This window comes from Amaranthus tricolor, chromosome 1 (assembly GCF_026212465.1).
Source record: "Amaranthus tricolor cultivar Red isolate AtriRed21 chromosome 1, ASM2621246v1, whole genome shotgun sequence".
Lineage (NCBI taxonomy): Eukaryota > Viridiplantae > Streptophyta > Magnoliopsida > Caryophyllales > Amaranthaceae > Amaranthus > Amaranthus tricolor.
In genome coordinates, this window is record NC_080047.1 from 44699946 (window position 1) to 44718895 (window position 18950).

General features: G+C 31.1%; 3 protein-coding genes across 4 annotated transcripts; 1 reads left to right on the top strand and 2 right to left on the bottom strand.

Moving 5' to 3' along the window:
* Nucleotides 1-3653: 3653 nt before the first annotated feature.
* LOC130815395 (60S ribosomal protein L2, mitochondrial-like) lies at nt 3654-6704 on the top strand. Its single transcript, XM_057681858.1, has 4 exons — nt 3654-3799; nt 3881-3994; nt 4881-5648; nt 6446-6704. Exons 2-3 carry the CDS (start codon nt 3928-3930, stop codon nt 5633-5635), a joined length of 822 nt encoding a protein of 273 aa, XP_057537841.1. The 5' UTR covers nt 3654-3799; nt 3881-3927; the 3' UTR covers nt 5636-5648; nt 6446-6704.
* A 2041-nt stretch (nt 6705-8745) lies between these two features.
* Nucleotides 8746-15910, bottom strand: LOC130815398 (protein ALP1-like). 2 transcript variants are annotated; one of them, XM_057681861.1, is made up of 5 exons: nt 15423-15910; nt 12043-13000; nt 10927-11458; nt 10615-10840; nt 9912-10532 (listed from the first exon to the last, which is right to left on the bottom strand). In XM_057681861.1, the coding sequence occupies exons 3-5, from the start codon at nt 11020-11022 to the stop codon at nt 10060-10062; spliced, it is 795 nt and encodes a 264-aa protein (XP_057537844.1). In that variant the 5' UTR covers nt 11023-11458; nt 12043-13000; nt 15423-15910; the 3' UTR covers nt 9912-10059. The 2 variants fall into 2 exon arrangements, with proteins under 2 accessions (XP_057537850.1, XP_057537844.1); XM_057681867.1 differs by lacking the exons at nt 9912-10532; nt 10615-10840; nt 10927-11458 and adding exons at nt 8746-9462; nt 9559-9887.
* LOC130811322 (15-cis-zeta-carotene isomerase, chloroplastic-like) lies at nt 12842-15842 on the bottom strand. Its single transcript, XM_057677588.1, has 8 exons — nt 15423-15842; nt 15323-15366; nt 15147-15208; nt 15009-15034; nt 14560-14655; nt 14419-14484; nt 14203-14310; nt 12842-12988 (listed from the first exon to the last, which is right to left on the bottom strand). The coding sequence occupies exons 1-8, from the start codon at nt 15840-15842 to the stop codon at nt 12842-12844; spliced, it is 969 nt and encodes a 322-aa protein (XP_057533571.1).
* Nucleotides 15911-18950: the final 3040 nt, after the last annotated feature.

The following is an 18950-nucleotide window of genomic DNA, read 5'->3' on the forward strand; positions in this document are numbered from 1 at the left end:
TGAAATGATAAAAATGTCTTTAGATTTAAAATAACAATAATCATAAAAATAAAAAAAGTAGATTTAAATAATAATAATAATAATAATAATATTGATATAAAAATAAAAAATATTAAAAAAAATTTACAATAATAATAATAATAATAATAACAATTATATTAATAATAATAATAATAATAATAATAATAATAATAATAATAATAATAATAATAATAATAATTAATAATATTTAAAAAAAATTAAAAAAATTTTAAAGGGGTGAGTCCCACAAAACCAGAGATCGAGTCGCGGGTTTTGTGCGACTCACCCCTTTAAATTTATTTTTTTTAAAATTTTTTAAAATATTTATTATTATTATTATTATTATTATTATTATTATTATTATTATTATTATAACAATAATAATTATAATTATAATTATTATAATAAAAATAATATTTAAAAAACATACAAAAAATAATAATAATAATAACAATAATAATATTACTATTATTATAATAAAAATAATATTTTTAAAAAAATTAAAAAATAATAATAATACTAATAATATTATTATTATTATTAATAAAAATAAAAATAATAACAATAATGATAATAAAAATAAATATATAATAAAAATAAAAATAATAATAATAACAATAACAACAACAATAATAATAATAATAATAATAATAATAATAATAATAATAAAAATAAAAATAATATTTTAAAAAAAAAAATTTTTAAAATAAAAATTTTAAGGCGTAAGTCGCACAAAACCCACGACTCGGCCGCGGCTCAGTCGCACAAAACGTACGATTGAGCCGCGGCCGAGTAGTGGGTTTTGTGCGACTCACCCCTTTAAATTTTTTTAAAAAAAAATTTCTTAAATATTATTTTTATTATTATTATTATTATATTATTATTTTTTTTTTAAAATATTTTTTTATTTTTATTATCATTATTATTTTTTTTATTATTATTATTATTGTTGTTATTATTACTATTATTATTATTATTATTATTATTTTTATTATTATTATTATTGTTATTATTATAGTCCAGGGGCATTATCGTCAATGCATTAAAATAGAGGTGGCGATAAAATGAAATGGGTGGCAATATTTAAGGATTGTGTTTTAATATTCTTGTTAGAAACCGTTATCCAAACCGATATATTCCAATAAAATGAAAATTTTTAATTTTTAGTTAGACTATTTTACATGTATAGAATATTTTTTCCTCATAAATGATGACTTTTTTAGTTTTAATCAATACAAAATGTAAAGACCAATGCATAAATTGTTATTGTTATTGTTAATGGTGATTCTAACTTATTTATTTCATTCAAAATTTTAATATTTAGTAATTAGTGGTAGTATTTTTACTTTTTTTGTAAAATCGCTATTAAAATAAAAAGTAAAATTGCTTAGAAGTTATTTATCTCCTCTCAATATAATAAACAAACCGCTACTTTTAATGGCTATTTTTATATAAATCGTGATCCTAGCTAATATAAGAGAAATACTCTTTTTCTTAGTTTAATCTTTTTTTTTCTCGATCCTTAAACGTCGTCATCCTTTTCATTTTATCGCCACCCCTCCCAATTATTACGAATTTGCCCTTAGACTTTAAAAAATTACAACTTTACCACTGGACTTAAAATTTCTTATTTATACTAATAATAATAATAATTAAAATAATAATAATAAAATTTACAAAAATAAATTAAATATAATAATTAAAATAAAAATAAAAATTTAATAATAATAATAATAATAACAATCACAATAATAATAAAAATAATAATAATAATAATAATGATAATAATAATAATAATAATAATAGCATCAAAAACAATAATAATAATAATAATAATAATAATAATAATAATAATAATAATAATAATAATAAAATTAATAACAATTTAAAAAAAAAAAACCCAGTCGCAGGAAAAACCACGAGCCAACCGCGGTTCAGTCGCAGGATTGTGATTATTATTATTATTTTTTTTCGTTTTTTTAAAATTATTATTAAATTTATTTATATTATTGTTATTATTATTATTACCATTATATTTGTTGTTGTTGTTTTTGTTGTTGTTTTTGTTATTATTATTATTATTATTATTATTATTATTATTATTATTATTATTATTATTATTATTGTTGTGATTGTTATTATTATTATTATTAAATTTTTATTTTTGTTTAAATTATTATATTTAATTTATTTTTTTAAATATTTTATTATTATTATTATTATTAAATTTTTTATATTCTGCTTTAAATTTAATGTTTTTAAAGTGATTATAGTGTTATTAAGTGCGATTCACAAGTTTTTTTTTTTTTTTTTTTTTTTGAATTTCGAAAGAACATGAAGTGAAACAGTGTAACGAACGCCTTTAAAAAGCTATTAGTATCCCATGGAGGATCTACAGCTGGTAATTTTTTTGCCATCTTCTTATATATACTGCATTTGATTTTGTAATATAAAGTTTATATCTTGTATTTAATTTTTGTAAGAATTTTTGATGACGGGTTGATCTTGTTATAAGGTATGAGGTATAAATCGATTAGGTTTTTGAATTTCTATTTACGAAATGTGAGAGTATTAATCTTATAACACCCACAAACCCCTTTTAAAATAGTATTAGATATAATGTACTTCAATATGATTATACATAGGTGATAATATGTAGTTAATTTTTGTAAGAATTCTTAATGGTGGGTTGATCTTATTATGAAGTATGAGGTATAAATCAATTGGGTTTTTGATGTTTCTGTTTATTGAGCTCACTACTAGAGTATAGATTCTATAATAGTGTTATTAAGTGCGATTTACATTTTTTTTTTCTGAATTTCGAATTATAAAATTTCTTTTGTTTAATTAATTAATTTTTTAATTTATTGTTATTTAATAAATATATTATGATAATGTTATTATAATAATTAGTTTTGAATTTAAATAATTTATTTGAATGTTTAATTATTTTTTAATATAATAATAATAATATATTAATTAAAATTTAGTTGTTAATTAATTTTTAATTTTTTATTAATAATTAAAAAAAATACCAGTCGCACAAAAAGTGCGGCTGTACCTAGATTGAGTCGCACAAAAAGTGCGACTCGACCTAGATACAGTCGCACTTTTTGTGCGACTGGTATTTTTTTTTTATTATTTTTTTTTTGAATTTCGAATTATAAAATTTCTTCTGTTAAATTAATTTATTTTTTAAGTTATTGTTATTTAATAAATTTTGTAATAAATAATTTTATTTTTATAATAATAATATATTAATTAAAATTTAGTTGTTAATTAATTTTTAATTTTTTATTAATAATTTTTTTATTAATTTAGTTGATAACAGTGTTATTAAGTCCAGTGGCAAATTCGTAATTTTTTTAAGTTCAGGGGTAAATTCATAATTTCATTAGGAGTGACGATAAAATGAAAAGGGTGACCATGAATAATAATACTTTTTTTTTCAAGTCATTGTCTTTGGGCTGGAAACTTTCTATTTTTTTTTTTAAAAAAAGTTATGTTTAATTTTCCAAAAAAGTTTTATTCAAAAGAATTTTAAAAAAATTATTTTATTTTATTTTTTTTTATGAAAGAAAAAAATATTAATTAGACCATACATTGATAAATCCTTTTTTGACACAAAATAACCGGACCGAAACTAACTCGACCCCACAAACCTTTTGACATTCCAATTACACACTAGGGTGCTGTTTTGGATCTCTCTCAAAACACCCGACACAGTTCTCCGGCGCCGAATTCAACCCTCTGATCGCATTCCGTTTTTAAATTCAATGTGCGAAGCTATCTTTAATTTTTCTTGGTTTCGTATTGATTTAATTATAACGATTCTTATTTTTCAATCCACATATTGCAGTTGTTGATTTTCATCTATTTTTCCCACAAAAAATTGCGTGAAAGAACATGAAGTGGAACAGTGTAACGAAGCCCTTTAAGAAGCTATTGGTATCCCATGGAGGATCTACAGCTGGTAATTTTCTTGCCATCTTCTTATATATATTGCATTTGATTTTGTAATATAAAGTTTATATCTTGTATTTAATTTTTGTAAGAATTTTTGATGGCGGGTTGATCTTGTTATAAGGTATGAGGTATAAATCAATTAGGTTTTTGAATTTCTATTTACGAAATGTGAGAGTATTAATCTTATAACACCCACAAACCCCTTTTAAAATAGTATTAGATACAATGTACTTCAATATGATTATACATAGGTGATAATATGTAGTTAATTTTTGTAAGAATTCTTAATGGTGGGTTGATCTTATTATGAAGTATGAGGTATAAATCAATTGGGTTTTTGATGTTTCTGTTTATTGAGCTCACTACTAGAGTATAGATCCTATAATACCCACTACCCCCTTTTTTATGTAGTATTTGATTGATGTATGTATATGATTACATAAAGGTTATATCTTAATATTTAATCATTGTAAGAATTTTTAGTGGTGGCCTGGTGGGTTGATCTTTTTATGAGGTATGAGGTTTAAATCAATGGGATTTTGAAGATCTATTTTTACTGTATTCACCATGGCAGTATAAATCATATAACACCAAACAACCCCCTTTTTTATTTAGTATTTGATTTATGTATATGATTATCTAAAGGTTATACCTTGAATTCAATTTTGTAAGAATTCTTAATGGTGATTAGATGTTATTATGAGGTATGATCGTATGTGCATCGTGCTGTCTTCTTTTTAGATCGATTTCCCCTCACCAATTAACACCCACTAAAGACTAAGGAAAAGAAATTTAATCTAAGATGTTGGATTATTTAGGGAATGCTTGTTGTGATTATGGTGGCTAGTGAGGTTTTATCGAAAAATTGATTAATGGTGCTTTCGTTTTCCAAGGGCGTAATTCTGCGGGGCGTATTACTATCTTTCATCGAGGGGGTGGTGCGAAGCGTCTACAACGAAAAATTGATTTAAAGAGAAGCACTTCTTCTATGGGTGTGGTAGAGCGAATAGAATATGACCCTAATCGGTCCTCTAGGCTTGCTCTAGTTCGATGGATTGAGGGGGTGCGTCCAAGTAATCAAAGGGATTGTGATAAAGGGTTTATTCCACCACAAAAAGTTGCTGAACTTATCACAACCGAGGTTGCTGGTCAGTTCTCGTTAGCTTGTCTGGCTTCAGGACTGATGGGGGGTAATGTGTGCGATAAGGAGGGAAAAATTAATAGTGTGAAGGATGTATTTGTTTCTGCTTTTGGTTCTGAGCGTGCCAACAGAGAGATGTTAACTAATATCCCACGAGCAGCTGTAGCTGGAGCAAAGCCATCTGTCTTTGCTCGAAAGATTAGGGATCAAGTTAGTGAAGCGAAGGAATTTTCTCCCTCTGATCTCCAATGGTGGAGGAAAGACAGTAGTATTTGGGATCATAAGCTCAAGCGTAAAGCAGCTGTACCATGGTCAAGTTTTGTCCATGAAGAGCCCGTTGGGCTTGCTAAAGTAGCTCAGAATGACAAGTCAGCAGGGAAATCACCAAGGAATTCTATGCGCATGGTTGATCGTGCTCCACTGACTTACATATTAGCAAGCGACAAGTTGGAAGAAGGGAAGATGGTGATGAACTATGATTGGTCCAAACGTCCTAACCGCAGTTGAAGCCTCAAAATTTGTAAGTGCAATCTTATCTATGCATCTTTCGTTGTTTGATTTTAATGGGTGTGCATGTGCAATAAGGATCAAAATACCTGTTCATTCAGCATCAAATGGTACACATACGATGAAAGTAGCACTTTAGTTACTTTTGGCAACATAAACAAATTGTAGCTGGCTTGTATTGCAATATTGCATAGAATCATCCAAGTATATTTCAGAAATAGTCTAATTGAAGGCGAGTACCAGAAAAGTAACCATCGCATATGTAGCCAGGGCAAACTGGATCCATCATTCCGCTAGGATACCAAACCGTTGTGAAAGCAAAATATAACAATTTGTGATGCAATTTACAACTTATATTGTGGATGTTATGATGATTGATGAGAGTTGTAGAAGAGGTGGTTTGGTGGGGTTATTGCAGATGTTATGATGAGAGTTTTAGGGGTAGTGGTGCATGGCGGTGCTTGGTGCTACGCCACTACCTCTACCACCACAATAACTCCCACTACGATTAACCACGACCAAGATACACAAAATCATTAACTAATATTTACCAATCTAACAACTTTCACACTTTGCCAAAACTACTTTCTACTACCTTTTAGCTATCTTTGATATTTAGATTGAACCCCACTTGTGGGTGATCTTCCTCTTTTGTTCCCTAAAATCCGAAAGCATTTTGTTGGAATCCATGTGGTAACCTGCAATACAATATCCACAGTGCATCACAAAAGAAAATACTTTGGCACGCCGCTTTAGTTAATAGCTTTTAGTTATTTAGTTTGAAGTTTCACTATTGTCCTACATTTACAGGTACCAGATGCCAAAATGAATAAGCTGATTTGAAGCCGATAATAGGTAGACGTGTGAGTTCAAGCTGATTTGGTTGTCACAATGCAAGTAATTCTTACGAATCAGTCAAATTCTATGCTGCCATCCCTTTTTTTTTTGAAATTTTTGGACCGTCCATACCAATTTTAGATCCATAGTAGAATAGACCGTGGCTTTGCTCCTTTTCCTTGTTTAGATCGTCTTTTAAAGATCAAACGAAAGTTACTTTGAAATATTAAAACCCAATCATGGCCTGGAGACACTTGCTAAAAGAACAGTTACTGAGCTTAGTTTATTAGCTGACTCTGAATTATACTTCATTCATAACACTGGAATAATTAACTCATTTTCATAATACAAAGACTATCACTAAAAATACGAGTAATTTGCAAATTATAGCCTTAAAGTATTAAAGTTTGCAGGTTTAGGCCAAATTACAGACTTCCGACCATTTTGGCGGTCGGAATTTTAGGTTAAGTGGTCGGATTTCTGTATTTAGGCCTAATCCTGTAAACTTTGATACTTTGGTGGTTGTAACTAATAAAAAATAAACATTGAGGCAATAATTTGCAAAATTACTAAACTTTAAAGTTGTAATTCGCAAATAATAAAATAGGATTTATGAGTGCGCCAACTAGTATTCATAAAAGATCTTTATTATATCTCCATCAAGGGTAGTTCATAAAACAACAAGAAAAGTTCAAAATAGCCTAATTTTTATTTATTTCCGCGCATCAAAGTACTGGGTTGAAGACTAAGACTGAAACACGATGCACATAACCTACATATTTTAGACAGTCGTCGACAGACTGATGTTTCAAAGACCTACGTCTAATGGCAAGTACCAGAAACGTAACCATCGCAGGTGTAGCCAGGGCAACATGGATCCAACATCCCGCAAGGATACCCACTAGTTGGGCACCATTGGCAAAAGGATACTAGAAATGAGAACGTCTTGCAGTCGCTTCCAGGGCAACACTCTCCTGAACTGAAACAATGTGAACCAATCGATTTACAGTTAAAAACTTGGCTCGATCGAAGGATAATATTACCAAAATCATCCCCAATTGTTTCACCGCCAACATTATTAGCCATAACCATAATAGTGATCAGGGTAAGCACCAAAAACCCGACATATTTAGCCATTTATAATTAAAGAGTAAGGAGAATGGATTGATATACCAAGAAGCTAGAAATGAGCATTCTATATATAAAATGTGTGCAGTTTTCTGTCTTGTAGCCTGAGTGCGAGGCGTAGTGTCGTCTAGACACATTGTCTGGGCTGCGATATCGAAGGCTTTCCATCTGTCAGTATGCATGTTATAACAAACTCTGCTCTTGAGTTTATGTATGACAGTCTGAGGCCTGAGCTTGATTTATTAGTTGACAGTGCATTCATGGATAACAAGCTCTGCTCGAGTTTATGTACTTAATGGAATGTGTATGCTCCCTCTTGCGTGAATCTTAATGTAGCTAATACAAACATGTGTTCATTGTTTTGGTCGTAACTTCTGATATACATGTTAGAATGCTATAAGACTTTGAAAGAAGATTTTAAAACCTTTTCAACGATATATTATACTCCCCAAATGGGCTCTCGAATAGAAAATTATAGTCATTTTAAGTCAGTGGAGAACAGATAGTTGTTACTGCTAATGTCTCATTCCTTCTCACAAGTATGGATGAAAAGATGCTTATTTTTGAAATTAATTTGAAATGAAGCTTTTTAAAATTTTATTATTTAATAAGGTTTTAAGAATGAAAAGTTCTCTCTTTTGTACTATAAATCCTATAAAGCCCAAACCGACAAGCTATGTAACTCAAATTCAAATATTATTCTCAAGTATGTGTCCATTTATCAAAACAAATATTTTACATAAATTATCAAATATTGAAAAGCCATGAGTGTCAGGGTATTGAAAATTGAACTCAAGTCATTTATTGAAAATCAAACCCATGTCATTTAGGGTCCGTTTTGTTCAGTGAGCAGGATTGGAATGGTATGGAATCCCATACCAGGATGGTATGGATTCAGAACCCCATACCAGACTAAAACTGTTTGGTTCAATCCTGTAATAGATATTCAATCCATTCATACTGTTTGGTTTAATTATGGAATGGATTCTCTGTCCAGTTTATATATATATATATAGATACATACATACATTTATTAAACACACAAATATATACACACATATTATGTTGCAAATAGATAATTACCACTAATTAAACAGTACTAGTTCAATACATTTTCACTCAAAATGGTGTCAATTCATCTCCACACAAAAAGATTCCAATATATGTTTTTGACAACCAAACACAAAGTCTAGATAATTTATAAGTTAAGCATTTTCATTACATCACTTGCCCAAGTTAGGATGAATGAGGTTGATTATAAACTCTTTCTTCCACTCATCATCCGGGCATTGGTAAAAGAGTGAGAGTTCACTTGGATTGGAGGCCAACCTCTTGGAAGCTTCCATTACTTCAAATCTTGTCAATCCTTCTATGCGAAGCAATTCACTAACCAAATTTTTTTTTTGATTTTCCTCAACTTTTTCACGAGCCATGATAGCTTGCTCATGTAGTTGTGTAGTAGAGAAGGCACTTGCAATGGTAGACATGTGCTTGTTCATCTCATTCATATGATTTGAAAAGCTAGAAGACATATTGTTAAAAGAAGAAGTTAAGTCCACAACCTTCGGCTTCTTCCTTTTCCTTCCTTGTTCATTTGGAGCCTTTTCTTTTTTGGCTTTCTTTGAAGAAGGTTCACTTGGAGTTGATTGTTTTGATTGGTTGACGGACTCATTATCATCAAATTCATCATCTTCATCACTACCACCCTTTTCTAGTTCAATGGTCTCTTTCTCTTGATTGTCAACAGCTTCGACAAAAGTCTTAGATTGCACTCCAGTAGCTTGATCGGCACCAAAGATAACTGACAGTTGATCATAAAATGGAAAAGGAACATTCCATAATCCTTGAGCATTTCTGTGTTGCTGAAATTAAACAAGAATTGAATAAAAAAAAGATACGTCATTTAAAATATGTTATAATTTCTAACAAATATTAAACAAGTCAAAGTATTTGTGTACCTTACAAAATTCTTCATAAGATTGTCTTTTCATTATCCCAAGAATAACCAGAAGTGCGAAACATTTCAGTTAGCACATTATACTTATCCTTAAACCATTTGATTTTTAATTCAATATGGGGAATAGCTTTCAACCCACACCCGGGAAACTTCTCATTCAATTTCTCCTCTAACTTATTCTTGAAACCACCTTTGAAACTCCCATCAGCTTTCCATCAAGGATCGGCACTCATCTCCAACAAACCATTAATCAAACATTCTTCCTCAGATTTATTCCATGATCGCTTGTTTTTCCCTCTTCCACTTTGAACAAATTGACCAACATTCATCCTATACAACAATGATGTATTAAAAAAAAGATTACCAAATAAGGCTATTTTATTATTTGCAAGATAAAATAAATAATCCAATCACACCATAAAAAATATCTCAACACCATAAAATTCGATTCCATCATAAAAAGGAACACCCAAACATAAGTCTAAATAAACTAAACAAACATTTATGTTTGGCTACTATGCCTAAGTCTCCAATTATTAAACATATTTTGTGCTAAGTTATTCCGATAAGTAGTCCAAGCATCCGTAGTAGCTATTTGAGTAATCAACTCAACTTTATCATCTAGGCCCTCATCATCACTTTCACCTTCTTCACTATCGGAATCCCAATACATTGTGTAATCTGTTGGCATATGTTTTCGAATAAGATTGTGTAATAGTACACATGCTTGAACTATACGCCCATGAGTACGTATTGGAAAGAAGGATGGGGTCCTAAGAATACCCCACCTTCCTTTTAATAGTCCAAAACATCTCTCAATAACATTCCTTGCCTTAGAATGTTTCATGTTGAAGTACTCTTCCGCACTAATTGGTTGTCGGTCCCCCCACTCTTTAAGGTGATATCGATGACCTCTATATGGTGCTAAAAACCCTTCACAATTCGTGTATCCTGCATCTACCAAATAGTAGGAACCTTGACATATGGCAAAAAAAAAAGGTCATGACATTGCTTATTGGACTCCACAATATAAAATCTAAATTCTAAGTATGATTACCTTGTGGCACTTTTAAACCATTAGGCCTAGTAATAGCATCTCGAAGGACACGACCATCATGAGCGGATCCTTCCCAACCAGGTTGAACATATATGAACTCCAAATTAGGGTTACATACACCTAACACATTCATAGCAATAGAACCTTTCCTTGTCCGATATCTTGCTCTATCCTCACTTGGCACATGAACACTAATATGAGTGTCATCTAAGGCTCCTAAACAATTCTACAAAAAAAAGTTAAGAGGGATAAGTTTTACAATAAACAAAGTGGATAGATTTTTAAATAATATAGATGAAATTATGTTATTACCTTAAAACATTTCCATCTATCCACTTCACAATCTTCTGTTATAGGTGTCGGCTTTTTAGCAAGTGAGTATGTAGTTTTAAGACGGCAAGAAGACATCGGTGGAAGTTTCTACTAACACATTCTCCACTTCGAAAGAAATGACTTCTAATTGTCCTATTTTTCAAATGATGTGCCAATGTGTACAAGAACATAGCTACAATTTCCTCCAAAGACATATTTCGAGTGCCATTTAAACCACTGACATCTCTGACCATCTCACAAAGGACATAAAAGGTTCTTCTATTCACACGAAGTTCACTTTTGCAGACTATATCACTATCCTTGATTAGTGCATCCAAGTGCTTTTGTCTAAGGTGTTTCTTCTCACTTTTGCTATAACGTGGTCGTTCAATTTCATAAACAATTACACCCATCATACACATCACCAAGTACATGATTGTGACGACATTGTTAACAACCATGAAAAGTAGTAGTAATTCAATTTGTCTCTTCTTCCTTCTTCTTACTATGGCTAATTGAGATGGAATCATTTCTGTGAATGTATACATGCATCATCATATTAATAAATAAAAAAAAATTATATATTACCATATATATATTCTATCATTTTGCTTCCAATATCTTATCTATAATGCCATATATACAGTAAAATTATTCTTGAAAAATAACAATCTAGCAATCATATATATCCAACAGCAATCTCCAGGAGATCTTGTTAAAAATCAGAAAAACATATATATCGACATATATAACAATTTACAAAGCAATCAAAAGATAACGAAATTGATAAATCTACAATTATATTGGACGAAAATTGAAAAAACAAAATCAATCAAAACATCAGAAATACCCTAAATTGAAACAAATTTCCTAAATCGAAACCCCCTAATATACAAATTATAAAATCAAAATAGAAGAAACAAATTACAAAAAAAAAAAGAAACGCCAAAAATCAAACAAATGATAGAAAACACCCAAATCAAAACGCTCCACTATACAAATTATAAAAATAAAAATAAACGAAACCCTAGAATCAGCAAGCAATCAACGAGACAAAAGAAAACCCAAAATTGAAACAACGACAAGTGAATCGAAAACTGAAAAATGAAAGCAGACCTGAAAATTTAGCTTGGAGGAAGAGAGGAGGCCGAGGAAATTTCTAGGGAAAGAAAGAAAAAAAAAGGTATATACTTTGGTGGTTATGGGCGGTGCGTTTGCCGGTCTGCGGCAGTGTTGGTTACTACCGTCTGGAGGCTGGAGGAGAGGATGGAATGGAGGAGACTGGGCTGCTGGCGGAGAGGCTGAAACGGAGGTTAAACAGAGGAAGAACAGAATACGGGGGAACCAAAGAATACGGAAGAACAAAATTGCGTGATTCAAATTTTTAGCATTTATTTTTGAAAAGAAATAAATCAAAGAGTGAATTAGGGTTTGAATATCCTAGAATGGAGTTTGAAATTTGGGGTAGGAGGGTATGGGATTCTAGAGGATTGGAATTGGATGAGAATCCAGAGGGTATGACATCCCAATGTAAAAATGACTAACCAAACATTGCAAAATGAAGAGTCCATATAACAGAGCCCAAGAAAGATGGTATCAAGTATTGCAAAAATGACAGAAGTATCCAGCGGCAATGCTCGGCTATAATCGCACACTTAAATATCACTGTTGTTGAACTGGTGGTTAAATACATCACAAAACTTGTCAGCACCTCATCGGAAGAACAACCAGCTTATCCCTACCAGTGGAGTCTGGAAGCTGGCTGACTGCATTAGTGGGTGAGCAAAGTAAGCGCCAACGGTGACTACTGTCACCGCCAAATAAGGAAGGCGAATAAATTCTTTGTAATAATCTCTTGGTAACTTTTGCCGTCCATCAATTATCGCAGCAAATGGAACGATACTAGTGCGTTTCTTCACAGTCTCAAAGCATCCCCATATCGTAAAGCCAACTGTCTATCCCCGTTCCAAACACCAAATAAGTGATGTCCGATCAAGCCGATGGAGGCAGCGACTGCTACAGAGTTTCCAATCCAAATTGTGTGAGCTAAACACCAGATCGCCTGTCCAACCATCTTTATGAAAACAGGGAAGTCAGTATCTGAAGGAATATGTCCGTAGACATTTCCGACAATTACTAAATATAAATATATAGGATATTTATCAAGATAATAAAGTTAATTATTATTAGTAATTGTATTTACTTGCTAGAGAATAAATATAATTGGTGGGTCAATAATAATTGGACCACGACTAATATAATTAATCCTATAAGGTCTTACAAAAGAATCAATTGAACGATAAATGACTCAGGCCCATTAGGAGCATGGGTTTGTGATCCAATTAGGTTAACAAAAGAATCAGTTTTTTTTTTGACCTAGGTTTTGTAATGGAAAACGTGGGATGATGGAGTGAGCATAAAACAGTTTTATTTAAACTCCCCCTGTCTATCATTCTCATTGCAAAAACATTGAAAAAACCAGAAAAAGCAAGAGAAACAATCTCTTCCGTTCTAGCAGACGTTGGTATTCAATTAATTCTGGTAGACTGAATAGAGGAGCAACGTTTGAGGCTCTCCAGGTTATCTTAATACAACGTTTGAGGCTCTCCAGGTTATCTTAACACGTTAATTCTTGTGGATTTCACGCTACAAAGGTAATACAGACTTATCCTTTTATATGATTCATGTGTCTGATTATGTTTATGATCTTGAGATAGATGTTAGGGAAGTGTTTCCTGAAATTCCGCTTTTAAGCATCTAAGGAGACCCAACAGTATCCTCCAAAATTGTGAATTCAAAAAACAGAGAAGGGCTGTCAAGTTCCCAATTACAGGAGAGATTAAATATATAGAGGGGGTAAAACATTGAAGGAGCAGGCTTTTGAGTTCCTACAATGGTTCCTGTTAGCATAATTTGTCATGTAACTCCGCCTACATCTTAAACTTTTTCTATCAGAAGCATTGTCAGTACGGAGGAAGAAATGAAAATGGTTTCCAAATTCAATGGTATCAGTTCATAACGCAATGATAATGAATTTGCAGTAGAAATTGATAGTGGAAAATGATAATTAAAATCCATCTTCAGTCAGTATGCACAGTGATTTTTAATACAAATAGCTCAGAAAATCAACAAAGCAATTTACTAACAAAATGTTTCTTAGAGGAATTAAGGAACACATCTACTAACAAAGCTAGAATAATATAACCCTCTGCACCATGGAAAATAGAGATGCCAGTAGACTCCTGGAAGAAAGACTTTGTACTTGGAAGTAAAAACCTGACCACAAGACTGGACTACATCGAGGTGGATTGTGGTACTCAAAAATACATTAAGATTACAGAAAGAACAAAGCATAGCAACTGAAGGCATGCCACTTGATGACTCCTAATGATTTGATATAAATTACATTATTCAAGATAACATTCCTCCACAAACTTCGCCTAATTTTCCAAACCAAGTTCTAAGAGAACCGACAAACCAAACAATACCAACCTTGTAGGCTAATACTCCTTCCACCCCAAATATCTGCTCCATTTGTCTCGTTTCATGTAAGAGCTTCTAAGGGGAAACCATGTAGTTTTATGAGTAAAGCAATACCCAAATCGGGAAATTTACTCCCCTTTTAGTTCCAACCTTTAATGTTGATCTTTGACAACTCAAAAATGCCTTATTACCAGAATCCAACAAAGATATATCAAGCTTTTCTTTCTTTTTCTCCTCATTAAATTCCTAGTATCCATCAAGTGTCAATTAGAAACAACTTCAAGATTATTACAACTTACAAGGGTATGGTTGCATATCCAACCCCAAACTTAATAGGAAGCCACTAGTTATTGGTAATGGAGTAGCATTTTGTTGTAGTAGTAGTTTCCTAGTATCAATGTAACCATCTCCATACAAGGTGTTGGGGACAAAAACAGATACAGAAGGGTGCAACGTCCATATTGTACCAAAGTATCCATTACACCCTTATTCGCACTATTACTATAACATAACCCAACTCCATTGATTCCCCAAAATCACAAACTTTGCCTAAATCTCTTAACTCCCCAACTAATCAGATACACAATTTGATGAATAACCCATTGTATCAAATTGATAAGAGGAGCTATCATAGAATCATATCAAGTATCATTAAACAGTATCAAATAGATTTTGTTGATTCCCTCACTAATCAAAGCTACAGAACATTAAAGCCTAAAATCTTTTAATTCCCTTACCAATCAAATACACATGATGACATGATGATGAATAATTCAACGCATTAAATTGATAATCTGAGCTATCATATATTCATATTTTCATATACGTTTAGTTAAATAGTACGAAAAATCAGGAACTATTCACCGTTTCAATTATAAAAAATTCAATGCCTACTTGTAATTGTAAGTACTACAAGAACAATAGACGAACATTGACCAATTTTGAGTCATGAATAATCTTCGTAATCAAAAGCAACAACTCGTTGAAATAAAATATTCGAGATAATTCAATACCTCAGGGCTTTGAAAAACACTCTCAACGGCATCAATAAAATACTTGCCAAATCCAGTCGCATTATCAATCCAGAGAAAATTAAGCGCGAATAACACAACTCCTAAAATCACAGCGAAGTAAACCCAAGAAATTAGTTTCTGACTACTTAATTCGAAAACCGCGGAATCTTCACCGACAAGAAAAGCGTCGGTTTCTTCGTCATCGGAGTCTCCGAAGGAAGTTCCGGCGAGTAATTTCCATTGTTGGAGCAGCGGAATTTTTGGAGTGCATTTGATTGAGGTAGTGAGTGAAATTGAGTGGATAAATTGCCGGGAAATTGATTTTTGGGAGAGGGAAAGTGAGGGTTTGAAATTTGGGGGTTTAGGCTTTTGGAATGGAGGAGAGAGAAATGGGAGTGAGAGTAAAATTGAGGACGCCATTGATGATGATGTTTTGCTTTAAGCGAGTTCGGTAGGTAGGAAGAGAGAGGAATTGTTGGTCGTACGATAATTTTGGCTCCAAGATCAAGATATTGGGCCCATATTGGGTTCCAGCATTTGAAGCTAACTCGATTGACACGAAAATTTGGGTGAAACCGACTCACTTGTGAGATGTATTTTATTAGGTTGGCCTAAATGTACTTTTTTTAATTAATTTTATAAATTAAAATGTCAATTTTAAAAGTTAAAAGATCAATTTAAAAACATAAAAGACTAATTTCAAGGATTTGATAATTGACAGTTTAAGTCATAAAATTTGACAGTTTTAAGACTCCATTTTAATACTTAAAAAACCAATTTTAAAACTTAAAAGATCAATTGCAAAACATTAAATTATCATTTCAACTTTAAAATAGAATTTTTCAAATATTAAAGTTGATATTAAAAACTTTAAAATTGATCTTTTAAGTCTTAAAATTAAATTTTTAAGTCTTAAAATTAATATGTCAAAATATTTTTACAAAGTTATTGGACCTAGACCAGTTGCACAACTAAGGCTGTCTCATAGAAGAATAACTGTTCGATTAATTGAAATTGAGAATAACTTAACTCAATCCGAAATATTTTACTTATAATAATTCAATTATTATGTCAAGATATTACAAATAGAAAAGAATCAACGTTAATAAATTTGAAGATATCATATTGAAAACCTGTACGAACATCCAGTTGTGCAACTCTAGTGAATATACATATGGTTTCTACAGTGATTCTTTTTCTTTTGCATTTTAATATTCTCAAATGATTTTCAATTTTTCACATATACTTTAATATAAAAATACACAATATCCAAGGAACAAGGAAAAGAAATGAAGTAACATTGAGTTTTATGATGGGCTCTTTAAAAATATTTGAAATAAAATCTCAACCTACTTAGATTTTCCTCTAAAACTCTTCATTGTGAAAATGGGACAAATACTTTAAATGGGTATTGAGTCTATTTATGTTTTAAAGTCTCATTTACTCCTTTTGTCGAGTATAATCCTAATCAAGCATATAGTAAATTTGATTTTCTTTCATTTTGTTTGTTTTACTTTTTCACGATAAACTAGTGCATGAGTAGACTTGGAAATCGTGATATATTAGTCTATTGTTGTGGGTAGTGTCATAGTAGTCTACATGTCTGGTGGATTGTTCAATAATGAGCTATATATGACAATGAGTCGTCTCATGTCGTATCCAAACAATGGCACGTGAGACGGCTATAGCACACATGTTGTGAGTTCTAGGTTGGGTCATCACAAATTTCGTAATATATATATATAATCACTCTTTTGGTCGAAACTTGTGATAGCAAAATCACATTATTTCAATATTTGAGGCATTAGAACCTAGACTTCAAGATCTTTCAAATGATATATTATATGTCCAATTCCGATAACCGAGCGAGAAATGACGATCGTTTAAAGTTTGTTTGTACTAAAATTTGATACATGTTCAATCTTTTAGGCATAACTTTTTATAGAAAAACCGTATTAATACAAGGTTTACGACATTTGAAACTAGACTTCAAAAGCTTTCCAATGACAAATGACGACCGTTTAAAGTTTACATATTAGAATTGGGCATATAATATGTCGTTGGAAAGCTCTTGAAGTGTAATTTCTGATGCCGTAAACCTTGATTAATACAATTTTTCTATAAAAAGTTATGCCTAAAAGATTGAACATGTATCAAATTTCAGCACAAACAAACTTTAAACGATTGTCATTTCTCGCTCGATTATCAGAGTTGGGCATATATATATCATTGGAAAGATCTTGAAGTCTAGGTTCTAATGCCGCAAATATTGCAGTAGTGTGATTTTCCTATCAAAAGTTTCGGCGAAAAGAGTGATTATATATCAAATTTCAACACAAATGGTTGATTTTATAATTAAAAATAAATTTAAGAGCATTTTAATAACTTTATTAAAAAAAGGAATAGCGATATAATAAAATGGAGGGGAAAATTTAAAAATTGGGCCAAACAAAACTCTGAAAATGAGCTGAAAAGGCAAAGCAAAAGCAAACAAAAAGATGACATAATCCTAAAATTGGGAGAGGAAGCTTAGCCAATGGGCATCAATAATCTACTTTCATGTTTTCTGGGGATGTGTCCATACTGAGAAGTGGGAATCACAAGAACAACACCTAGGCCAGTCATCAGCCATCAGCTGATCTGCAGATGAACAGACTTGCAGAAACACCATTGGATGATAGCCATAAGAAGCGAATACTCCTACTGGGAGGCCCCCACCAATACAATTTCACGCCATGCACCACATCATTAAAACATGACCCAAGAGTTCTATTTCTTCACTCTACTTATAATACACGTGTTCATCGGGTTGATTTCGGATCAAAAATTTCAGTGGTGGTTTAAAATTGAGTTTTGTATCCTTATTGATTTTAGATAATTGTAAATCTGTTTTTAAGTTGAGTCAAATCAGATTTGGTTACTAGATCGGATGAATATCGGTCGTCGGATCTATTTTGAACACCTCTAACTTAACTAGTGGCATTTACTTCCTCCCTCTACGTTTTCAAAAAATTGTCAGAGTTACGTCAATGATATTTAAAGTAAAGTTGGGTTGTGTGAATGAAAATAAAGAAAAGTGGTGAAGACATTTACATAAAAGAAAATTATACAAAGTAAAAAATCAACTAAAAAGAAAATGTGACAAATTCTTAAGAACAAAAGAATACTTATTTTAGTTTTTTTACTTTTTCCCATCAACGACTTTATTTGAACTTATTAAATAGTTCAAAATTTGGTTTTCGTATTATATGATAGATTGAGAAAAATAGAGATTTAGATGATATTTGACTTAAGACATTACCTAAAAAATGTGATACTTACTCCAATAGAGATAATATATACTAGATTTTCTACAAAAATATTTTAACCATTGAATGGAAACTTATTTACCACAAAATAGTTAGAAGTGAAGTATTAAATAAACAACATTTAAAAAAAAATAAACAAAATGTCTGAAGTTGTGGTGTATAAATTTAAAAACGCTAAATCCTAATTACAGCATTGGGTAAATATCAAATTTTCAAATTT